Source organism: Ochlerotatus camptorhynchus, unplaced genomic scaffold (assembly GCF_037179485.1).
Source record: "Ochlerotatus camptorhynchus isolate MF236.1 unplaced genomic scaffold, CSIRO-AGI_Acam_v1.1 ptg000228l, whole genome shotgun sequence".
Taxonomy (NCBI): domain Eukaryota; kingdom Metazoa; phylum Arthropoda; class Insecta; order Diptera; family Culicidae; genus Ochlerotatus; species Ochlerotatus camptorhynchus.
Window position 1 is genome coordinate 522167 of NW_027040718.1, and position 26587 is coordinate 548753.

At 39.8% G+C, this 26587-nt stretch overlaps 2 protein-coding genes across 2 annotated transcripts in view; one reads left to right on the plus strand and one right to left on the minus strand.

Annotated features, from left to right (window-relative positions):
• Positions 1-25873, minus strand: part of LOC135703995 (uncharacterized) — an 81382-nt gene extending 55509 nt beyond the window's left edge. Inside the window, exon 1 of the mRNA XM_065225356.1 lies at positions 25701-25873. Coding sequence (XP_065081428.1) covers positions 25701-25782 — 82 coding nt within the window. The 5' untranslated portion in view covers positions 25783-25873. The remainder of the gene's footprint in view (positions 1-25700) is intronic.
• LOC135704008 (uncharacterized) lies at positions 17526-23652 on the plus strand. Its single transcript, XM_065225373.1, has 4 exons — positions 17526-17961; positions 22517-23121; positions 23200-23431; positions 23486-23652. The coding sequence occupies exons 1-4, from the start codon at positions 17526-17528 to the stop codon at positions 23650-23652; spliced, it is 1440 nt and encodes a 479-aa protein (XP_065081445.1).
• Positions 25874-26587: the final 714 nt, after the last annotated feature.

Below are 26587 nucleotides of genomic sequence, written 5' to 3' on the forward strand. Positions count from 1 at the left end.
TTAATATTATTCATTGATTTTCCGGATAGTTGTGATGCTTTGGACCAGATTAGATAATCTGGTTTTCAATCATTAGATTTTGAGAAGAGCGTAGAAGTCAAAAAATGTGTGGAGTTATTAATTTTTTTTTTACTTTAACTATTTTGTTTGTATTACTTCTGCGTGAAGTTAATGCTTTACATAGTTTAAGATGCTAAGCTTCAAATAACCGACTTAAAGTGGTTAGAGTATGGCAGTGTGAAAATTGTACATACATAGAGAGTAGAAAGTGAGCAAAGGTCAATTTTGAGGAAGACACGTATCGGGTTGATCATCTCTCGTTACCAAACTCCCCAGTTGGAGAGGGATGGTGAGAGGTATTATTTGTTCTGTATGTTGTAGGTATCATCACAGAGAACAGACGTTGACGCTCGAACAAAATTTCTCTAAAAACTAGTTTAAAGATTCTTATTTGACTTAAGCGCCACTAACGGTGACTTCCCCACTTAAAACCCCTCTTTGACAACCTGATGACGCTGGCGTTGCACAACTTACACTAGACACTAAGTGCTTTTAGCGCCAAGTGGCAATTTTCTACAGAAAATTTATCGATACTAGCACCAAATTGGTCGAAAGTTGAAAATTTATAGACGAAATCACGAGATGCTAGCGCCACGTAACGGCAATGTTACCACTTATCTTTACACAATTTTCTGACCGAAGTTGGACGTCTGTTCTCTGTGGTATGTTTAAATATCATCATAGAATTCCCCCTGAGATCGTTTCAAAATTCTCTAAAAATAATCCAGCATGTTTCTCCGGTAGTGTAACTTTGAAATTGTCTCTAAAATTTTGTGACATTTCTTTGTAGAAAACTCAAGAAATGTATGTTAAAGGTTTGTAGGATTTTACACCTTCTGCAATCTTTTAGGATTTTTATGATCTAAATTTAAAATTTAAAACAATTGTTTTTTTATACTTATGCAAAACCAATATATGTCCAACTGCACGCATAGCTTAATCACGTTGAAATCAATTGGCATTGATTTTAGTTAGAAAAGTTAAAGTTAGCAATTAATATTTGCTTGAAGCTTCGATAATCATCATAGTATCTAAACATAATCTCATAATGATAATGGTAAAAATAAGCATTTCACGTAAGCTCCCCCTAAGAATAATATTGATAACCCGATTAATAAACTATGTTCTGGATAATTTTCATTTAACTAGGACAGTTTCCATGTAGAATCTTGCAGCTCTTAATCATTTGAACCTTACAACATAAGTAGCTAGGACAAATTTTTCAGTATATCCTGAAAATTCATAGAAAATATTATCAGAAGCATCTTCTTATCTATCGCCAACTATCTATTTGCAAAACCTTTGGCACTTTTCTACACAGATGTGTTACTAGGGGGTCAGACGGACCCTCCTACAATGCCCTCGATCCCTGGTCTTTCAACGGGGACCATTGAAGGTGGGCTCTCAAGGCCTATTTTGATTGCTCCCGGCAAGCTCGAGCTTGAGGCCCTTCTGCGCTCAGGGTCGGCTTTTACCAAGGGAATTTGCTAAACAAGAGTCCAGTCACCAGATAAAAAGCTACACAACCACCAAACTACGGTTAAACACATTTTTATTTTTTGATTTAATGGTATGTGCGTTTGTGGGTACGATGGGCCTGCTGCTGCTGCTTCTGAAGAGCGTAGTGGGACGTCGTAGATTCGCAATCGGTTGTTGGTTATGCGGACCGAAAAGCACCTGATCAGTTGCGTTCGTTGATCTGCTGGCTGATTACGATGGCGTATGTACCCCTGGCCTAACCTCTGCGGACGGAGGCCACGTGGTGGGCTGTGGGTCTATTCGTGAACCTGCGATCACAATGGACCTTTGGCTGGTCGACGTTGGGGTTTGGTTACGGACCTCGCACGGGACTTTTATTCCGGGTCAACTGCCTTAGCTAACCGATAACCGAACGGCTTCAACCGGAATACAATGGTTCGACTTTCTCCAATTTAGTAATATAAATTGAGATTATAGTCACTTTTCCACTTCACTGTGCACTACTTGTCTTATGAATTTCGTATGTAGTTTCTAGATGTTTCTCACTTGAGGTGTTACGTGGTGTTACCGCGAGGCAATTAATTTAAAACCAAAACCATAAGATAACCACATAGTTGCATCTCGTTTGCATAGCCCTAGCTGACGTTGATACCAAGACCAAGAATATGAAATGAAAAGTAGGGCAAAAGGAGCGAGAGCTCGTTTTACATAATCTAACTGCAGTATTTACTTAAGAACGTTTCTGCGTTCAAGTGGGATAAACACGCCCACGCATGGCATGCTTGCGCATCTAGGTTAAGTTTAGCTTTCCCTTTCTGTTTATCCTAAACGAAGGATATAATTATAATGTCACATTCTTATTTGTAGAGCCATATCAGATCTGAGTTACAAAAATAAATAAACTTACAAGATATCTGAGAAATCCCAGATATGAGAGGGCATAGTATATAAGGTCTAAACAACACAAATTTACCCTTTCAAGGGCGATCGGAATCCTAGCTAATTAGAATAGGCAAATTAGGTTAAAGTTCGGTATTGAAAGGGATATGTTAAACCCTGGACAAATCATGTAAAAGTTTTACATAATTATAAGTTTCTAATGCAACACAGAGCCGTAAGATCACTTTGTACAATTTTGTTGAATAAAATTAAGTTTCGTAGGTTACTCCAGATTCTTCTCTTTTTGAATCCGAAAGAACTTTCGTCCTAGAAGTGAAAACTTCTCTCCTTAACCGGAGAAAAAAGTAGCTCCTAGAATCGAGAAACAGTGTCTGACCTAGTAAGCGAAAGACTCTCCCTAACCGGAGAAGAAAGTAGCTTTTGGCGGCGACACGTGGAAAAGAACATTCCATCACTAATAGGCCCACCAGTAGCCTCTCCCTTTCAGATATACCATTTTTCATCGTAGTGCTTTGTCTCCTCTGTGGTAATGCATTTAGCTCTGCAGCAGCTTTTCCCAAGGCTATCGGTTTTCGTGTAGTGTAGTGTAACAAATTGTGTTCTTAGGTTATCAATTTGAATTTGTTTCTTGAGTGTGCATGCAATTAATTTAACCCTAGCTAGGCTTTTATTTATGAATTCTTTAATATAGTTGTAAATAATATCCAATGTGTAAATAAATAAACAATATTCACTTAGCAACAATAAAAGTTTTACAATTTGACTGACAAACAGAGAGGGAGAAATATATTTGGACCCTAAAAATCCTCTTTCAATTCTGCATAATGATCCTACAATTCCTTTCAAATTCTCATACGAAGTCAACTAAATTTCTCTTCATAATATTAATAAAAATCACCATTCTCTATAAAATACTTGGCTGTCAAAAGTGCTCCGACCACTAAGAGCGCGGTGAGACATTGAAACTTGCGTCCAAATTTAATTTTAACCAGGGTTTATTTCAAGTTTTATTTATTTTTAAATTTATTGTTTACTTGTCCCTCCAGCCAAATTCGAATGAAGTGTGACAAAAGTAAAAATATTAATCTGTTCTGCCCATATAGATAAAAAAAAATATTCATACATACATGCTATATTTATATCTTACTTGGTTCGCCCATACTTGGAAATTAATCAGTTATTACATTGTTCAAACTTGTTATGCTTTTTTTACCACTGAATGAGTGACACCTAAACCATACCCATCCAATCCACCATGCTGAAAAATTTGCGACAGATCGAAAAAAAAAAGTCAAACGCTACTTCAGTGAAAGTGTACTACCACATTCGAGCAAATTGCGCAATCATTGCCATCTTGAAACACAACCTAATTATAGGTCAAAGCTGATGTAATCGAACCAGCACCGGCCGCACCGTAGGTCAGGAAATTTTGCAGCGCGAAAAAGAAATGTTAGCACCACGAACGGTTCGTTCCATTGCGCCACACCGAGTGCGACTAAACACGATGTGATGCATAACTAATCCGTGCAGAAGGTTTCCAATAGGCGGAACTCGGAGTCTGAGATTGTGTAAAATGTTACCAGGCAAATACCATCGACAGGAAGTGATAAACCTATCCATCGCGTCACACGTTGATGCTGAGGTTAGATAGATCCCCTCTGAAGAGTAATAGACACTAAATTGAAAGTTAATAACAGCATTCGGTGACCTTCCTCGTTCGTTGAGAGACCTTCGGATACATGGCGCGTGCAACCGGACCGGATTCCTTCATCGGTGGCGAACGTCAATGTTAGGAAAGGTAGGAAGCTCGCGCACACGTCTGACATAATAAATGAGTGCAATCTCAACTTCTTCGCAATCATCACGATTTGCAACACTAATCACTGAACTGGTTCATAGAAAAACATGACAGTGATTTAATATAGACACAGAGAACAGACTTTGAGGCTCGAACAAAATTTATTTAAAAGCTAGTGTAAAGATTCCTATTTGACTTAAGCGCCACTAACGGCCAATTTCCCACTTAAAACCATCTTTGGCAACCTGTTGGCACTGGCGTTGCACAATTTACACTAGACACTAGACGCCAAGTGGCAATTTTCAACAGAAAATTTATCGATACTACACGCAAACCAAAAATCTATTACAATGAATGTTAGTTCCGTTTCCTATCATCCTCTGTTCATGAACATCGCAACGAATGTTAGAAATTGACCGTGCAGGCCAGTGCGCAAAACAGTCAGGGTTCATTGAGTTATTTTCGTATGGATATGAACTGCCATCTGCCTCATCATTCACTACCTCGTGAGAGTCTGAATGATTGAGAGGTAAACGAGTCACTGACAGCCGAGCACTTAGTCAGTAGCTCATTCAGTACGTTTATTTAGCCGTGATGGTACTCAATACTTGTTTTGAATGACTGAGCGTACATTTTCTTTGGAAAAATGACTCAATTACATGCTGTGTGAACGAAGGCAAGCGGTGTGAGTCGCCTGTTCGTGAGTGACTGAATGTTTTTGTTGGCTCTTTCATTGCCTCGTCCTGTACAGTTTGGTACAAACGGTCTGCATAGAGCAATGGATTAAATAGTGCAGTGCTTCAGGGATGCCATATATACAGACAAGTCTGTATTTATACAGACATTTGATCATGCATACAGACTTCATACAGAGTACAGACATTATACAGCCATAGGTAAAAAGTTACAGATCTATACAGACATTGATAGTTATCCATTAACATCCAAAAATAGTTTCAACAAATCGATTCGCATAAAACATACATTTATTGTACAGCAGATATTTGCTAAAAAGCTGGGATCTTTCTAATACTCGGGTAATAAGAGTTTAGTGATTGCGTGGATTTGGCTCGAATTTTCATTTGAATTCTACTCAGCCTGAATTAAAATATGTTTCAATTGTAATTTTTTGAAGACTCCATTCCAATAATTTGAAGGACATATTGTATACATACATAAATGTCTTCAATTATAATCGTTTTTTTAAATGGAATCATTGAAATAATGCTCTGGTTTTTTAATGTCGCAGTGTTTGATGAAGTTTTTGAAAGTTCCCTAAGTTTTCAGAACGTTTCTTGAGTTCCCAGAATGTATCTGGGAATTTCATCAATAATCAAACCTCTCAGGAGTTGTTCATGCTTGAAAGCTCCTTCGTTTGATTATATCCTGATTGTTTTAAAATTTATCTGAGAAGTTCAGTGAACTCCAGACAAGTTCAGAGAGCAGCATAGAAATTTGATGATTTCCTGAATTCCAAAGAACGGCTGCGGCCTTCTGATAAAGTCAGTGAAATTTGGAGAATCTTAAGGAACTTCATTGTAGTCTGAAAAATCTCAGATACACACCCCTAGCAGCACACTTGTCGCAAAATGGTTGAAGCAACTCCTAGGCAACTTACTCCGGTCTCAATCAAGTTGTCGCAATTTGTCGAGACGGAAGTGTATTGCTTTGTATCAGGAAATACCTAAAATATGTTTGAGTGAATAACGTAAGAGTTTAAAATTTAAACTTCAAAGAATTTCAGTGAACTATGAAGAAGCTCAAGTAACATTATTGTATTTTAGGTAATATCAGAAAGGCTCAAGGAACACCTCAAGGCAGCTGGGCAAAACTACGGATTTTTTTTATTAACCCTTTCGAAGACGTTCAAATGATCCTCAATCAAGATTAGAGTAATTTCAGAGAATTTCAAATCAACTAAAGAGAAGTGCTTAAAAGAAGTTTAGTAAACTTCTAAAAAACATGGAATCTGGAAAATACTTAGGAAATTGATATTACGGTCTTAGAGAATGACTGGAAATTTAAGAAATTCAGTACTTTAAATTTGTCTAGCGAACCAAAAAAAAACAAAGTACGTCAAAAATGATTCAAAAACATAAAAAGAAAACTTCAACAATACTCATAATAATTTCGAGAATCGTATGGAAGAGTACGACCCCTTGTGTAATTTCAGAAAGTTCTGGAAAATTTTATGAATGGCTTTTGGAGGTACACAGAACTTCCACAACCCATTGAGATATTCCTCGTTGAAAATTCCTAATTACAAAGTTTTTTTTCACTGTTCGGGACCTAACACTACTGCGACCAGTAAATTGATCTATTGTAGTATATCCCGTGTCCTTAGTTTAGTGCATGTCGTATGTCGGAGGGGATGAGCGAGGCCCCTTTATTGGAATCTCCCCGGCGACGATGGTGACGATCACATAACCAAATACTCCCCATAGATAGTCCCGGTAGTCACCGCATGGACTACCCAGGCGAACACTCCTTCGGTAGGACCTGCTTCGTCTCTCCTTGTCTCTTAACTTCGGTGGCGAGACTGGCTCTACTGGGTGTTCGGGGATCCTTGGTGGTTAGCCGGGAAGCGAAAGATTCCTTTACGCTTAGCTTCCCTTGGTGGCGATCCGACACCCTTCTCTTATGCAGCTCACGAACCACGGCACTTTTCGGGGAAACGACGTCACTTCCACGCAACAATGCTGGGAATTATTCCTCCAGCGGACACACGCCACGAAAACGGCACTCCAACTTCCTTGTTTCCACTAAAACAGACGGGGCAAATAAAGCACGTCGAATTCCAACCGTGGCTCGTAACTTTCTTCCCTTTTCCTACTAGCTGACAATCACGGACAATACAACAACTGCCATCGTTCTCCTGCAACCGCACTCGAATGTTATGCTGCTAATGTTTTTCGCCTTCTTTTGCAGCGGGAGGAGAAACGGGACCTATCTTTATTCTAGACGCGAGACAATTTAAAACGATAATTCTTACGCTACATTCTAATCCTAATAACATGCCTACATGAATAAAATCTACTAAGAAAACAACAAATTAAAATATTTACAAATAAAGCAGTGGTGAGTATGTTGCCGAGCGTGTGACCAAAACAAAAACAAATCATAACAGACAAGGCACACGCTCACGGCAAACACGTTAAAATGGTGGGTTATTACTTGTCACCCTAGACGAGGGTTACAGGTTATGGTACCCATTCCTTAATTGACCTGCATTCGGACGAGCATGGCCTTTTAGAAGTATGAGATCACCAGATTTTACACATTGTGGATAAGTGCTAGTCCTAAGTCTGTTGGTTCTCTGTGTAATTACTTAATCTGGCAGTAACGGAGTAGCCGACGCGGGAGGTCAATCATGCTCATGCTCATATTTCATGCAGCTTCTATCAAATCCCTGGCAGGTTCGTTTTGATGTCAAGCGTCTACAATCATAATTATCACGTAAGGAAGAAGGAGATACCTGCGATGGGTCGAAGAAAGTCTACGAGGAGGCCTGTTGGCGTAGCTCAACTTGGTTATTTAGGTGAGATCATTCCTTTTTCACTTATCGTTCACCAAAACGAACCTTCCTGCAAACCCTAACCTCTTACCCAACATACCAGTGATTCCTAGTGGAAGTGCAGAGGTTTTCTCGGCTTCCATCGAAGCGAGTGTTACGTCAACACATTCCTACCCATTATTTTCTTGACCTGTGTTCGGGCACGGCCGGCACTGGTATTGCCTAGTTTGAGATCACCAGTTTTTACACATTGAGGATGATTGCTAGTCCCAAGCATCGTCTATTGGTTCTCTGTGTAATTACAGCTGATCTGGCAATAACAGAGTAGCAACCGTGGGCCGTCAATCATGCTCATGCTCAAAGATGTTTCTTAATGTCCTATATGTAGACTAATTTTCTTATACGTTACGTCCCTGATCCTCGACACTCCCAATTCAATTTACTACCAATACGTCACCTTTCGACCGAGCGAATAAAGACCGAGAATGTTTTAAACAGGTGAAATAGCTTCTGTGACTAATTACTGGTCACAGACGAAAAGACGAGGGGCATGAAGTAGTTCGCCTCCTCGTGGTGTGCCCTGGAAACGATATTTATCGAACCCAAGGGAGAGATATTGCGGCTAAACGAACTACAACAGAGTAAGGACGCTGGAGCCCCACCCACCTTGTCCCAGGAGGTCGATAAGCGGAAAGCCCTGCACGAACCCTCGTTGTGCAAAGGCAGGAGTGACAACGGGTTCTTAGAGTGTAGACGACTCTGGCCAAGTCGCAGCACACGCAGCTGGCTTACTGCCACGTCTGTCCTTGAGCTCGGGCGAACGATTAAGAGGAAGGCCCTGCACAGCCGCTCACTGTGTAGTAGCGAGAGTGAAAACACTAGTGGTGCGCCATAGCGTTATCTTCTCAGGTGTCTGCGAGCAGAATCCCCCCTGAATAAAAAAAAAAAAAAAAAAAAAAAAAAAACGGAAAGACGTGTTGAATCCAATTTTAAAACCTTATACTTGATACTTGAACCCTACCTTACCCTAATCCTAAGATAGCAATGTATCAATATTTAAAAAACACCTATTGGTTGAAAATTTGTGGTTAACTGCGCAGGAGTAATATAATTGATTTAAATTGTAGCTAGAATCATATAACCACTGGTACGGCTTACTGTAGGACAATTACCATTTGTGATTATCTATGATAATAAAAATGGTTTCATCCAACAATCATAATACATTTTGAACCTGGAGTTTTTGAAGAAAAAAAGTACATATAGCTACATGTTTCCACTCCCTCGTTAGTTTTGATTCACCGCCCAGGCGCGCCTTCCAAAAACCGTCAATGTCCACATAACAAGAGTACTCAGTGCCAAAGACCCCAAGCGGAGCAAATGTACTCAACTATTTAAGAGCGCGGAACGGCTTCTTGCATCCCGGGCGGTTGCCGGACAAACAATGATGCGAATAATAAACTAAGAAAAAAACGGAGGCGATTAAACTTTTAATTTGAAAGCATTTCACCCGACAAAGCCTGCATAAAGCCACCACCCTCACTCAACTAAGCACTGCATGACAAGACATCGATGCATACCTAAATAAATTGTGAAATGTCCACTCGGGCACCGCGCAATGGCGCTATGCTTGTTGGCGGAAGACCACCACCGGGAGGACGCAATTAAAAAAGCATAAACAAATAAAATGAAAGTGATTAGTGGAAACAGTGTGGCACGGTTTAAAAACACGACGCGGGAACCGTAGAGACTGGAAGTGCACTTGCATAATCAACAGCTGCTTCTTCTGGTTTATAATGAATTCAAAACGAGAACCAGCTGATGATGCACTTATTGAATCGGTTGTGAATGAAAGTACTCTCAAGACACGAGCTGAGTGATTCGCGGTAGGGACATTACATTATGAATAGCAATCATTTATGTAACGACCAGCTGTCGGATCGGAGTATTGATAAATAGACTTCCGACCGGCGCGCGGCGTTATAATTATGACATCGTTGCCCGTTTTGAGGCGAATCACGGGCCATAAATACCTTTGATTCAAAATGAAAATGGATATAGGTAGCAAAAGTGATGACTCCACACGGGCGAAAATATTGTTAATTCTCAAAAGTATTGGAAGTCATATTGATGAAAATATGGACCTCGAAAATGTTGATACCAAATAGTTTTCATTCGGGTTTTAATATTTCCCCTGCTATCCAGCTCAAAACTACACAAATAAAGCCACTTTTGTTCCGACCTCTTCAGATTTGAACGAAGCTTTGCTCATTTGTTGGGTGCTTCCCAAGATGATATTTTCCATGAAAAAATTGCCAATTGTTCCGGACTAATATTTAATGAGATTGGATGGTAAAATGTTTTTTTTTTTTTTTTAATAAGTTTATATGGAAGACCCAATCGCATTGGCCGATATTTTTTTATTCTTAATTTGTTATTCAAGTTGGTTCATGAAGTCTTAGAAGAAGAGGGTAAATTTAAGGTTGAAAAAATTCTGCTTCGTGGTGGTAAATAAAAGAAAAAGATTTTTATTGAATATTTCAGGTGTAAAATTAACATCAAGGTGGTGCATGGAGGGACTAATCAAAATGAAAATCGGAAAAAAAAACTGAATCACGCTAAAAATTTGGAGGCGCCCATTTAATTGAAAATTTCTAATGGAAAGTTCGCTACACTGTGGTGAATGTAGAAGCAAAGCTTATTCATTTTTCTGGTGCATAATTTGCATTGCTTCATTTAAAATTCATGATGGAAAATTTGCAGCATTCTGGTGCATGAAGAGGCAAAGCCTGAAAATTGCACCACAAAGGTGCATGGTGAAACAAACTTCCCTGAAAAACTTTTGGTGCACGGTTCTGGTGAATGGAGGAGCATGCTTTATTGAAAAATTCTGGTGCCAAATTTGCATCGTTCTGATAAATGAAATAAACGGACTATTTCTGGTGGAAAACTTGCACTAGTCTGGTAAATGAAGGCACAAGCTTTATTTAAAATTAAGCTATATTGAAAATTTCTGGTGGAAAATCTGCACCGTTCTGGTGAACGGATGGGCAAGCTTTTTGGAAAAATTTAGGTCTTTAATTTACATCCTTCAGCTGAATAGATTAACAAAATTAAGTAATAATTTCTGGTGTAAAATTTGCACCATTCTGATGATTGGAGGGAAGATGTTTCCCTGAAAATTTATGATGAAAAATCTGAAAATAGGGGCAAGCTTTATTTGGTGGAAAACCTGCAAACATTCTGATGATATGAGAAGCAAGCTTTATTGAAAATGTCTGATGGAAAATGGAAAAAAAAAGGAAATCGTCACCAATCAGAAGGTTGGAAAAGCAATTTTTATTGAACATGTGGAAAACTTGCATAGTTCTGATCAACTTAAATTTTCTGACGTAACATTTTTTGGGGGCAAGTTTGCATTGAAAATGTCTGGTGTAAGATTTGCAACAATCTGCTGCATGGAGAGACAAGCTGAATTGAAAATTCCTTATGTAAAAATTGCACAGTTCTGGTGAATGGAGGGGCAAACTTTATGGAACATTTCTGGTAGAAAAACTACAACGTTTTGGTGAATGGGCGGGCAACTTAAACTTGATTTCCGAGCAGAGATGCCAGATTTTTTTTCAGAAGTCTGCGAAAAATGTATGTGAATTCCAGAAATGTCTGTGATATTGGAAAAATTAAATGTGCATTCCTAATGGAAACTAAGTGAAAGCTTTTGTTAGTGTACATATGAAATTATTACACTGAAAAAAGTTTTCATGTAGTTTCCATAGGGAACAACATTTTTCCATTAACAAAATCAATGATATCTATCTGAATTTCACATAACATTCATGCGTTCACATGAGTTCTATATGATTAATCACTTAAATTTCATGTGACATATAAGGTTAATGTGATTTTGTGGTGCGATTCCCAGTTTAAGTCGATCTTATTGCCATGTAGTGTGGAAATCCGTTAGTTACTTATGTCCATTTAGAATCCAGAATAATAAAATTATCTGTATCTCGGTAACGGATTGACCTACAAATAAGGTTAATTCATAAAAAAGGTAATTCACTGTACTTTTAGGAAAAAATATCAATACAAATCATTTCTCTTCGGTTTTAATGAAAACTCGCATTTTCTTCATTATTCCTACTATCAAACGCTGCACACCTCCGGAGTCAACTTCCTTGGCACATTAGTTCCAAATTTTAGTTATCTGAATCGCGTCCCGAGCCGTTTTTCCACTTTTCTTAAGCTTCTGCTTATTTTGGTGGATTTATGTTTTTATTGATGAAATCTACGTTATTATCACGGTACCACTGGATGACTTCCCGGCTGTAGTGGCAACTCGCCAAATCTGGCCAAAACTTCACGGGACCTTTATGGGCTTTAATGAAAGGTAGTACGCGGTTTTTGAGGCATTCTTCCTTGTACAGCTTCGAATTCATCGTCTTATTCGTCGCGAACACTTTGGTCTTTGCTCCGCAGCTGCATATCCCTTGCCAAATCATCAGTTTTTTGGCAAATTTGTCCATATAAGCAAACTTGAACTTCGCAGGAACATCTCCTCGTGCCGTCCATTTCGACGTAGGTTTCATCGTCGATGAGCAGGCATCCTTGGAACTTCGTCAAAACCTGCTGGTAAAATTTCCGAGCTCGAGTTTTGGTGCCGAAACTTTGCTTCAACGTTCTGTTTGGTTGCTTGCTGGCTCGATAAGAATGATATCCTGCTCGCAAAAGAATTCTACGAACGGTACTGCGAGCAGCAGCGTATTTTTGTGCGATTTCATTATCTGATAGTCCAGGGTTTGCTCTGACGGTTCTCACCACCTTCTGGTTCAGCTTGCGGTCATATGTTCCACTACGACGCTTACCTTGAGGCACTCGATCCACGCTCTTTCGCTCTCTGAAACGTTTGAGCACATCATACACGGTTGATTTGGCGATTCTGCAAATATCTGTTAAAAACTTAAAAAGTCTGTAAATGTCTGAATCGAAAAAAAAATATCTGTGAAAAAAAGCCTGTAAATTTACAGACATGTCTGTAAATCTGGCATCTATGCATCCGAGAAAAACCTCACGGTATTGAATTCTGAGGATGATTCCATGAAAATGCTGCGAATAATTTTTAGTGTATCTTGCAGATAGTTCCAAGATAATTTCAAATTCCAAAGGGATTTTAAACAAAATTTCAAGCGAATTCCAAGCTCATTCAGCTCCAATGTGTTTTGAGAAAAAATAACAAATAGTTCAAAATATAATTCCAGTGGACATCCGAGAAAAATTTCAAAAGCGCTCTAAGGAGAGTTCTGAAAAAAAATCCGAGAAGAACCTCAAGGATGTTTAATTCTGAGGACAGTTCCAAATGATTTCTGGGGAGTGTTCCAAGAAAATTCTGCGTATAATTTCTAGTGAATATTTGCAGATGGTTCCAAAATAACTCCGAAAAGAATACCGAGAAAATTGAATTTGAGTGAAATTCCAAAGGGATTTTGAGGAAAATTTCAAGGGAGTACCGATAATTTCTGGTTCATTCCGGAAATATTTTGTTGAGGAAATTCTTCTGAAACTCTAAGGGAAGGCTGTTCTGAGTAAAAGTCAAGAAGAGTTCTAAAAATAATTCCAGAGGACTTCTGAGAAGAATTTCAAAAGAGCTCATAGAGTTCTAAAAAATTCGAAAAGAACCTCAAGGAATTCTGAGGATGGACTTTTTTGCAACTGTACAAAGTTTAAAGACAGCTTATTATTCTCTAATTGAAAAATGGGTATTAGTTTGCCATTGAACCTCGGTTATTGTTGTCTTACTAAAAAATCGTATAAGAATCTTTTTGAAAATTTCAAGTCATGTGCTCAAGCTGCTTATGTGCGTTGCAATAAATTCGGGTATGTCCTTTATATCATTTTTAAACATGTTGAATTTTCGGCATCATTTTCTGTCACCCTGACTGGCGGTACTTTGGGGCGATTCATCATCGACATCATCGATGTGATTAAATTGTCAATTTCCTTGCTGTCTGAAAGCAGTTTGCATTGAAGAAGATGAACCACCACCGGAGCAAAAAATAAATAAAATTACTTTGACTATATGTTAAGTATTACTTCTGCGTGAAATCAACGATTTACAAAGTTGAAGATGCTAATTTCAAATAACAGATTAAAGTGGTAATTTTTTTACGATAGATGAGGAAATGAAAGTATAGAATTGATAGTTCCGTTAGAGTACGGCAGTGTGAAAATTGCAGCAAGCAAGGACAACTTTAGGAAGGTATAAATCGGTTTGACCATCTCTCTTTACCAAACTCCCCCGTTGGAGGGGGATGGTGAGGGGTATTCCCCCCGCCACCACTGGCAAAAAGAGATGATCGACGACTCGCTCATGTACCGACGATGTGTTTGAAACAGTTCTATCGATTTTTACCGCACTCAAGTTGTTATCTGTGTGTTCCTATCATCGTTGACTTGACGATCTCGAGGGACACTGGTAAAGTAGGTGCTGCTACTGTACCTTTCGACCAATGGCAGTTATTGATAGTATGCTCCCCTCCAGAGCTATGTACTTTGACTATATGTTTAGTATACCATCTGCGTGAAGTCAACGATTTACATAGTTGAAGATGTTAATTTCAAATAACAGACTAAAGTGGTAATTTTTATACGATGGATGACGCTCCTATAGTTGTGGTACGTTAGAAACGTTTGATTCCTATAGTTGTGTATTGAGTCTCCATGCACAACTATAGGAACCTAACGCTTCTAACATACCGCAACTATAGGAGCGTTTCCTCTATACATTTCTTTAAGACCAGGTTTTCAATGTCTCTGTCTTCATGACAGCCTTCACAAATCGACGACATCTCTCAGCTTACCCAAGTGGCTGTCACGAAAAGGCTGTCACGAGCCATTATATAAAATTGATATACGGCAGTGGACTATGGAAGAAACCCAGAAAAATGAACTCGAACAGACATGTCTGATATGTCGAGACGATGACGGGTTAATGCTGTGTTTATGTCGGGAAAATGTCAGGCATCGGGTTGGGGTTTGGTAGAAGTCAGGTTGGTTTCGAGTAGGCTTATTTTTTCGCCGTAATGTCGGAATGTCTGATCTGCTCAAGACCGCGCGTTTTAAAAAAATATCGGATGAAATTTTTGCAATGGACAGCACGAACGTGATAGCAATCGAATGAGCTTCGGTGTAACACTGGTAGTGTACTAGTAGTCTCACGACATACAAAAAATTTTCAAATACAGCAGCAACCTTTAGGCTGGTAAACGGCTGGACAATGCGTACCATTGATACTTCGCGTATCTGCACGTATAAAATAGACCCCACTAGCAGTCCTTATCCTCTTGTTCAGTAACTCCTATTCCTACCTCCCCGCGGTGCCGGCTGGGGTACGAGTAACCATAGGGAAGATCGGGTAACCAACCCCGGTGGGACCTTGGTTGAATGTTGACATGGAGGGGGGGACTCCTCTCTCCGGAGAGTGCAGTCTTCGAGCGTCTGTTTACCATGGAGGTGCGGCTCAAAACGGCGTGTGTTCTCTATGTTAGGAGCGGCTGATCAACGTCCTGGTGCCATCGTGGGACTCTAAACAGTGCTTTGCACGAAAGTCCCCCGGCGAGACAATAGGGGTTGGTGCAGGCCCTACAAGCCAGCCGTAAAAAAACAAAAGTACAGAAAACAAGCAATGTAAACCGGACCGGACCGGAACAATAGGCATAGACCCAAGCAACGGAAACGGACTAACGATTGGAAACTCGGAACATGGAACTGCAAGTCTCTCAATTTCTTGGGAAGTACCCGCATTCTTTCCGATTTATTGAAAGTCCGCAAGTTCGACATCGTAGCGCTGCAGGAGGTTTGCTGGAAGGGATCGTCGGTACATACGTATAGGAATAGTTATACCATAGAGGTAACTGTAAGACAAGAAGGTCCCGAAGAAACTAGCTCAACTTTTTGGCTCAGCTCTGGTACTATCTCCGGTCCCAAGCTAATCGATGCAACCCTCGAATCATAGGAATATCCACGAACCCCTCATTTTATCTGTCAAACTTTCCTAGCGAATCAAAACAAACATAGTGTAGTACTAGAATTTCGACTAGAATGGGGTACGTTAATCGATTTGCTTGGGACCAATAGGCTAGTCAAGTAATGAGCCAATTTAAAATCATTAGTTTCCAACCGGTGGTTATACCATCTACCAGAGCTGCTGCAATACACATGAGCTGTGTACAGCTTTTATTGTGATGGGCGAAATGCAGAAGCGCGTGATTGGGTGGTGGCCAATCGATAGCTGAATGTGCAAGTTAAGGCCGTTTCTTCAATGTCAGCATAATCAACAAGCACAGCCCTCACTTAGCAAGTGACGATGACGATAAAGACGCTTTTTACGCGCAGCTGGAACGGGAATACGACAGCTGCCCAAGCCATGACGTCAAAATCGTCATCGGAGATCTTAACGCTCAGGTCGGCCAGGAGGAGAAATTCAGACCGGTTATAGGAAAGTTCAGCGCTCACCAGCTAGACTCATCGATTAAGCCGCCTCTAAGAACATAACCATACGTAGTACCTATTTCCAGCATAGCCTCCCATACCCGTACACCTGGAGATCACCGCAGCAGACATAATCGCAAATCGACCACGTTTTGATCGACGGAAGCCACTTCTCGGACATTATCGACGTCAGGACCTATAGCGGCGCAAATATCGATTCGGACCACTACCTTCTAATGGTCAAGGTGCGCCAAAAACTTTCCGTTGCCAACAACATTCGGAACCGACGCCCGCCACGGTTCAATCTGGAGCGACTGAAGCTGCTCGAATCCGCAACTGAGTACGTGCAATGCCTCGACGCAGCGTTGCCGGATGAGGGAGCACTCATCGAAGCCCCTCTTGAGGACTGCTGGAGCAACGTAAAAGCAGCCATTAACAGCGCTGCTGAAGGCGCCTGGATTCATTGAGCGGAATCGACGGAACGATTGGTTCGACGAAGAGTGTCAGACGGTTTTGGACGTCAAGAACGCAACACGGGCGGCGATGCTGCAGCAAGGAACCCGTCATAATGTGGAGCGATATAAACAGAAGCGAAGACAGCAGACCCATCTTTTTCCGGGATAAGAAGCGCCGCCTGGAAGAGCTGGAGTGCGAAGAAAAGGAGCAGCTGTATGGGTCGCAAGAAACACGCCAGTTCTACAAGAAACTCAACGCATCCCACTAATGCTTTGTGCCGCGAGCCGAAATGTGTCGGGATAAGGAAGGGGGTATCTTAACGGACGAACGTTAGGTGATTGAAAGGTGGAAGCAGCACTACGATGAACATCAGAACGGCGCAAAGGCGGAGGACCAAGGCGGCATGAGGAATGGCTTCGTCGGTACAGCGGATGAGGGGGACATGCCAGCTCCCATGATAGGTGAAGTTAAGGATGCTAACCGACAGCTTAAGAACAACAAAGCAGCTGGGAAAGATGATATCGGAGCGGAACTTATCAAAACGGCCCCGGATAAGATGGCCACTTGTCTGCACCGACTGATAGTCAGGATCTGGGATACAGAACAGCTACCGGAGGAGTGAAAAGAGGGAGTAATATGCCCAGTATATAAAAAAGACGCCAAACTAGACTGTGAGAACTATCGAGCGATCACTATTCTTAACGCGGCCTACAAAGTGCTTTCCCAGATCATCTTTCTCCGTTTATCGCCGCTAGCAAGCAGATTTGTGGGAACTTATCAAGCCGGTTTTTTGGACTGATCGGGAAGTTGACCAGACTGATCAGGGCTACGATGGATGGTGTACAGTGCTGCGTGAAGATATCGGGTGCCTTATCGGACTCGTTTGAAAATCACAAAGGACTTCAACAAGGCAATGGTCATTTCTGCCTCCTGTTCAACATTGCGCTAGAAGGTGTTATGAAACGTGCGGGCTTTAACATGCGGGGCACGATCTTCAATAAGTCCAGCAAGTTCATCTGTTTCGCTGACGACTTGGACATTGTCGGAAGAACGTTTCAGGCCGTGGCGGAGCAGTACACCAGGCTGAAACGTGAAGCAGAGAAGGTTGGATTAAAAGTGAATACGTCGAAGACAAAGTATCTGTTAGCTGGAGGAACCGAGCGGGATACGGCTCGCATAGACAGAAGCGTGACAATCGATGGAGATGAGTTCGAGGTGGTGGATGAATTTGTGTACCTCGGATCATTGGTGACGTCGAATAACAACTGTAGCAGAGAAATTCGTCGGCGTATTATTGCCGGAAGTCGTGCTTACTACCCGAATAAAAAAAAACCATAAGTTCATTAGTATAAATTGTATGAATACATTAAATTGTATTGGAAACAATTTAAAATATTGTTTTTGTAATGTTTGATTTCTTCCACAAATAATCTTTTTATGGTACATACCATAGATTTACGAAATTTCTTATTGTTACAATATATTTTATTGTTTTTTTTATGTTTATTAATATTTTATGAATTTTGTGAAAAAAGGCGAACGTTCTGTAAGATTAATGCTTGGCTGAGCTATGAAGGGATATATGAAGAAAATTGCAAACTTATTCTAAGTAGGGTGTTGAATATTTGTTACAGTTGATGCTTGTGTATACTATAGTGATGCTGCTCGTAAACTTGTTGCAGAATTGTACATTGTAATACAGATGATGAAAAATATGATTCTTACCATTTCCAACGGAATTAAATAAAAAAAAAAACAGATTAACAATACCAATTTATTCATTTTTTTAGTTGAGTTACACCTGATACAAATATTTCCTTAATCTACCCACGGCACAAATTCAACTGGGCGAATGTACATTTTATCGAAAGCAAAAATTCTCACACATTTTTTCAATGAGCTGTTTGTTTGCACTAGTTGTAATTCTCTCTGTTCTTTTCCCGTTAACAATACTTCACTTTCATTGTAGATCGCTAATGGTTTGTACAATAAATAATAAGTCGGTTCCGAGAATAAAATATGCACAATAATTCCATAGATATGATTTCCATTAGAATACATAGTAAACGTGGAGTCATCTGATTTTGTAATTTTTTTAGTTTTGTTGGGAGTTATTTTACTTCGTTTGAACAAATATCTATTTTTAATGAAATAATCTCTTTCCTCAAAATATTGATGATTGTATATATTTTCTACATTGGGAGGGATAGTGAATTTATTAGTCAAACATTTGGCTTCCCTTCTACCAGATTTGTTGAGATTTTGGCAGAAATTTTTTACTTCATCATGGTGAATTGAGATATAATCAGTATTTTCTTTAATATGTGCTAATGTGCAACGCGTTGCTATTTGCAAAATAGGCTCCTTTGGGCCTTTAACATATTTTTTCAAAACTCCGTTTATATCCTCGAAATTAAACAAAGAAAATGTCCACATAGGACCATAGTTACGTACACATAAGGGTATGTGTAGTAACAAGTGAACATTGTATTTCATTTCTCCTACACCGTACAATGTTTCAAATTGTTGAACGAATAAATTCAACTGAGTTTCACAATTTTTAATATCATCCTCCGTTATAGTTTTTGATAATAATGTTTGCATGCTCACAGTTAATAGTAGGTAATGATCGTAATATTTTTGTGGTAAATATTTTTTCAAACAAACTGAGCTATACAGTAGCAGCCAATTTTGCCACTCATTTGCTTTCCATGTTTTCCTGTCAGACATCTTGCGTGGTTTACGAGACATTTCATTGAAGGAGTTTATCGAGGTGAGGATGTGATCAATGTCATCCATATGTTTTTTTATGTACCATTCGTGGCCAAATCCACCTAACCACAAGTTGCACAGTTGTTTACAAACACCTAGAAGGACTGCGTGCATGTAATCTACAGGACAATAAAATATTACATCGAAATGCGGGATTGCGATCAAGCAAGAAATTCCTTTTATACCGCCAACAGGTGCACCATATTTAGAGCAGAGGTCCATGGCATTTATGGTCTCTTGATAGTTTCGTAATTGAATAGTCTGCATGAAACTATATCGAATCTGTTTAGTTTCTGTTAAAGTACCTGGATGCTTACAAAAGCTGCAGGCTTCGTAGCCATTAAACTGTTTAATTTGTTGCAATTTGCAACGTGCAACACTGTCCACGCAACACGCAACAGTAAATACTTTATACACCAGCCCTTCAAAAATCTCTAATCCTTTGGAAGCTAACTCCTGCAACTGGGTCAAGAATGGTTTCATAAAAATTTCCAAATCAGGGTCACCACTACTGAGCCACAATCCTGAAATTATGGTATTTCTACGTAAAAACCGTAGAGAAGGCGGTAAATCATTAATCGTAATGATAATGGGCCATAGAGATTTCTTAATATTCGAATTAAAAACTGCTACACCATCGGTATTGAAAGATATTGAAATCCGGTTCCCTTGCATCAAATTTTGTACGACTCGGCCTTGCCTAATATCATCAATGAAACGACCTGAGGTTGTCTGAACGTAATCAGTTATATAGCTCCAGTTTCTTTGTAAAACTTTTTTCAGAGCCGATAGGATGTCGAATGATACGAAATATTCCTTATGAACACTACTGCAAATTTCACACGATTCTGTATGGGCTTCTCCAAGATACAGTCCACATGATTTGCATATGTAGTGACGAGTGAAGTCGTTAGCCGCAAAATATTTGGAGAAGGAATAAAAAGTCCTCGGTAGCGAAGTGTAGCCTACAATTACATTGATCATGTGCAGCAAATCCTCAAGTGCCACATTGGTTAGATTATGTCGCATGAAAATGTGCAGAAGCATTAACATAATCTCGCTCTTTGTAATCGTTAAATTCTGGTGCAATAGTTCGGCTGGGTTGATATGTTCGGCCCTAGGTTCGTCCTATAAATGAGACAATAATAACACAACATTACAAATCTTCGAAGGGTGTTAATTTGCTCTTTCAATACTCATGAATAAAGTTTAAATTTAAACACATCAAAGAGTAAAAATAACTAACCGCTTCATGGTCGGAATATTCAAACGTATCAGAATTAAAATCCGATATTGACGACGTTTCACTGAGGTCTGAATATGCATCTGGTTCCAATAGGCCAGCATTCTGGTCCGATTCCAAAACACATGAAAAAGGTTGTGATTTTGGCATAGCTTCCACTTCAGCAAGGCTATCCAAATCTGTATCGCTTGGTATATCAACATTTGAATCCAGGCTTGAACCGTTTTCATCGGGATGAAATTCTGGTACGATTCGAACGGGAATCTAAAATGTTGTTTATATGTTTTTTTATTAAATATTTCTTCTGTTCTAATTTAATGTTCCATTAAGCTACCTGCTGCTTATAGATGTTAGCTGATTGTGCTGCTACATTAACTGGCAGAGCATCATTAGTGCCAGAGATACAAATTTCTGGTCGACGTCTTGGATGGTTTTCCTGGTGCCGGTCGATTGGTTTCTTCAAAAAAGTACTGAATTAGAATGCGTATTGGATAATTTATATATTACTACTTACCTTACGACACCGACGAGCATATGGTGTGGATTGGTTTTTGTAGTATAAACCATTTAGCCTCGAATTTCGCATACTATTAAATTAAAGATTACTATGATCTCAACAGAAAATGTCAGTAAACGATTGACTTGATTGTGCAGTAGCAATGTCACGAAGAACAGGTCCCACAATGTGAGTTTGTCACTTCTTTCTTTCTCCTGCTGATAATATGCAACGAAGAGTTTGACGTCACACTCATCGTTGCATAAGAGCAGCGCAAGAATGAAAGACATGGCAAATTTTCATTGCCGGACCTGTTATCCATGACATTGGTGCAGTAGTGTGCGCCGATCAAACGTCAAAAAACTCAATAGAGTAACTTTTGAATAAGTCTTATTGACATCCATTAATATCAAATCCAAATAATTCATCCATTTTAATACGGTGAATGGTGGTTTTGCAATGTGTGAATCCTCAATCTAAATTCTAATTATAAATTTGGCATACACTGGAGCCGGTTTTTACGCGAGGGAACGCGCCGCGTAAAAAAAAACTTCATTAGTAAAAAAACGTGTGCATCTACAAAACCGCATATAAATCTGCGAAATTTCCAAAATCCGTTAAAACAAAGCATAGGAATAGTGAAAAAATGCGTAAATTCCAATGGTGTCCACACGTCTTGGGTAAATATGAAAAAAAAAAATATATGTTCGAGTGACGACGTAATATCGGACCTTTTCAAAATGTATCCTATGCAGCCGTTGCTGTTGGAGATTTGCAGCTATCCGCCATTTGTAAAAGAAACTCGTCGGTTTTGTGCGTGAGCTTGAAGCCCAAATTAAAATGCCCCCAAAAAAGAAGGCACAGTGCGGAGAAATAACGAAAAATGGTAAGACAACTCCGAATATAGTAAGTGCATCGTTTTGTTATCATTTACTTTTAACTTTAGAAGAACCAGCTCGATCAACCAGATCATCAGTGCAACGTAACCTTGCCGGTGCCAGTGAGAGGGCCCGAGCGAGGGCTTCTAACCTTACTTTTCTGCAGGCAGCTGTAGGTATTTGCAAATACTTGTTTATTTACAATTTTTGACACTTATGTTTTTATTTATTTAGCTAAATGCAGTTAAGACAAAAAATCGCACCCAAGACAGCAGCAGTGGCCTAGCGGCAGTGAATCAAGCTAAAAGCTCCAAAAGTTTTGGACAAGTTGGTGATGACGAACATGATCCGCTTAATTTGAGTCAAAAGGACTACGAAGAGATTTCGGAAACTCTTCCTTCAGTGGTAAAACCACTGATTTTTCATCCACCAGCATCACCATGTGCCCAGTTGTCAGCACCGAAGTCTACATTCCGTTATCCCGAAGTCTGCATTCCAGTGTCTCAAACTCTGTATCCCGGTGCATTGGCAAGCACATCGACGTCACTCCCACCGGCATCATCGCAAGCATCAACCAACCAGTCTCCACCAGCTGCTCATTCTGCATCGCCAGCACCAACATACCAGTTATCGACACCACTCCTACCGACATCATCGTGTCATCCACCGCCAGCTACTCCTGTTGCAGCTGCTTCTTCTTCGAAAGCTTTCAAAGCGTTGTCAATATCTCCAGCAAGGTCTTCGTTGGTACCCAATATTCAACCCGAATCTCTGCCATCGCCTTCGCGAACTGCGTCACCACCACAGTCACCACTACAGCCGATGAATGATTCAACAGACGATTCCGATACAGACGATGGAAGCAAGGATGAAAAATATGCCAAACTTTTGGCCAAACATCAGAAGCAAGCGGAAATGTTGAAAGCATCACGAAAGAAAAATGTAAATTTCAAGTTACAGCTGGCCGAAATGAAGGATCTTGTGGTACATGCGGTGGCTGAGGCTAAAAAGGCGAGAATGGGTGAAAATGTGAACACTGTAAGTATTTTGGTTTTATGATTTGTAATTATATGTTGGTTTCTGATTGTTATCAACTACGATTTGTTTTCTTTGTAGACATTTCAACCTGATCCGGATATTAATATGCCCGTGGCGCAAATCGAGAACATTAACGGAATTTCGAAATCTGTTGCCTCATTTGCACAGAATCTGGCCCTTCATTTGTATGGAGCTCAAAACCTTCGAGAGAGATCAGTGAAGGGTCGTTCATCAAATCGAATGAAAAATGTTCCAAATGACAACCCTATTCGTCCCGGCATTTCACCAAAAAAGTTGGAGTTCATCTACGGTGAGTTTTTTTTATATTATATATTCTTACCCATCTGAAATTTCTTGTTTTCAGCTAAAGCACGAGAACGGGTGGCCCTGGAGGTTGGATCGAATAATTTAGGGCAAATCAAAACTTTGTCCCATGAAAGCGTTGTGAACAAAGCAATTGCAGAAAAAATTGCTAATTTAAGAAAGGCTGCAAAAAATTCCGAAAGGCTCATCAATAATAGTGTCGCTTGATTTGAAATCTTTCTTGATTTTACCTTTGCAGAGATGCTGTTATTTTTATTTTATTAATGGACGATTTTTGTTATACCTAACCTACAGCTTTGGTTGGAACAAATAAGTTGTATTAAGTTTAATTACACCTGTTATAAAATTTGAGATCAAAACATCAGAACAAATAAAATTAGTATCGCAAACAGTATCAAATTTTTCTTGACTTTTATTACGATTTCACAACATTCATTTGTATTGTTTTATAAAAGACTAACAATAAGGCTTTGCATTGAAAAACAATTATTTAACCATCAGTTTTATTGTTCATTTTAAAAAACTGGTACAATAACGAAACAATAAAAGTTATTGTTTTGCTTTCCAAAATGTATGAAAAAAAATTTTTTTTTTAACTGTTACGGTAACTAACAACCCTACTTTGTTATTGTAAAAGTCCCATTTACAATAAATTGTATGGTTCAAAACAATATTTTGTATTGTGATTTTATTGTAAAAGTGACATAGTTTTTTATTGTGCTTTTATGGTTTCCTTTTGTATTGTAACAATTAGATTTATTGTTTTTTAATAGTATTTTTTATTCGGGTACTGACTCCACAAGAACCTGAGGTCGGGTAAACTTCACCTCCGTACTAAATGTACCATGTACAAGACGCTGATAATACCGGTAGACCTCTACGGGCACGAGACGTAGACGATGCTCGAGGAGCATCTGCAAGCACTGGGTGTTTTCGAACGACGAGTGCTTAGGACCATCTTTGGTGGGGTATGTGAGACCGGTGTGTGGAGGCGAAGGATGAACCACGAGCTGGCGAAACTCTTTGGCGTACCCTGTATCCAGAAAGGTGCGAAAGTTGGACAGGTACGATAGGCGGGACACGTTTTAAGAATGCCGGACAACAATGCCGCAAAAATGGTGTTTGCCTCGAATCCGGCCGGTACAAGACGAAGAGGAGCACAGCGAGCAAGGTGGTTAGACCAAGTGGAGCAGCATCTTGGAAGTGTGGGACGGTCAAGAAATTGGAGACAAGCAGCCACGGACCGAGTGAACTGTGGCGGTGTGGTGTTGGATATTATTGAACCGATTCCCATTGTCCATGTGCCCATGATCCTCTGCAACTGCTACCAATCATTCAAGGGAATACGTAACATGGAGGAGCAGACATTCATCAACCTGAGAATCTTGTCGTATACGAGCTGACGATATCGGCCGCGACGCTGACTACGGTTTGTTTTACTTGCTGGAGATCAACATGACAGATGCGGTCTACTACTACTATGTTGCCATCCAAGTGTTCAAGAACTACAGCCGGAACGAGTAGTTTACGGTCCTAGCGGTTCGGGATACTTTCTAAGATTCTGGGACGTGTCTGCGGCCGAGGAGCCTCCGGTCGACTTTCTTCTAGGGCTTCAAGGTGTCTCGACCAAAGTGGGTCTTGTTTATCGGTGCGCTCGATATGGGGTTTGATTTACGCTGCTGTTTCCAGATATCAGTGCATAAGAATGTAGTTTACAATAAAAACACATTTTGAATTCCAAAAATGAAGAATGTATCTCTTGTCTCTTCGCATTGTTTTTCGTACAATATAAACACGTTGTTTTATGAGTATACGAATGTTTCGTATTATTTTCAATCGATCGATTTTTTCTCACGAATAACTTTATGAAACATTCGTAGCGCGTATGGCAGAGCTTCGTAAAATATAAGAATGTTACGAAGTAGATTTTGGGAAACCTGCTTCATAGATATTACGAATCTATTTCATTACAGATAGCAACGAATGCATTCGTTTAATAAATCAATTTTTTTTTTTTCAGTGATTGTTGGCTCAATACCAACAGTAATATTAATCATCATTTACTGTTAATATGCAATTAAAGAGAAAAAAAAACATAAAAATAATTACACAGTGAGCGGTGAAGGGAGACTTACGGTACATCGTACATCGTTATATAGCATAACCATTGAAATGGTCTATGTGAATAAATTGTACTAAATTCTTAGCCAAAGTTTTGCAACAAACAATCAATTACATCAATAAGGTTAACTCACCTGAGAATAACAAGTGCTCAGCTCGGACAAATCCTACGATCAGCAGCAGAATGGTCATGCACATGTTGTATTCATTTTGCATGTTTGTCGGCCGTGTTTCCTTCCCTCGAAGTAGAAGGTCTGCTTGGGCCCAAGCACTTCGACAGATCACACTACTCCGCTACTCCGAGAGGATCAATCCACCAGTCAATTGACTTGTTGTTTGATGACTTATTTTTCTACGTGCTGTTAATTCGAGTTATTCGACGATTCAAATGGTGCTTGGTATGATAGCACTTCTCGTCCTCCACTGTGTAATCATCGCGTGTTGCCAACCGGTGCAAAATTCCATTTCACTTCATCTCAAAGACACAATATTCGGCAAAAATGCAATGATGGTTACTTCCCGCGGGCTTTTTTTTTCTTTAGCATCTAATTTACATAACCCCGAGACATTTAGATAATATTAATCCATCGGCTGGAAGTTCAAGCAAAACCGCGGCACCAAAGGCAATTCCCATTGTTTGAGCCCCCACTCAGCACTCGCAGTCCGTTCACCACCCGAAAAAGAAACACGAAACTGAAATGAAATCATACACGGGTATAATTTCCTCCGAATGCACTTGGATTCACTTTCGGCTCGCTTCTTCGATTTGAATCATTTGCATATTTGCATGTTTCTAACGACGCTGCGCTGGGAGTTCACTTTCTTGCGACACGATTTCGGAAGGTTATGGCATGGGTCGTTGAGGGTTAGCTGCCGAGATGCCGCTGATGCCGGCTCGTTTCAGGTGATCTGGTGTCGGTATCTGGCAATAGAACAAAGTGGAAAGGAAATTATGAGTTAAAAATATTACCTTTTATTATCCATCGTGGCACAAAATGATAAGTTCGGTTGATGGACCGGG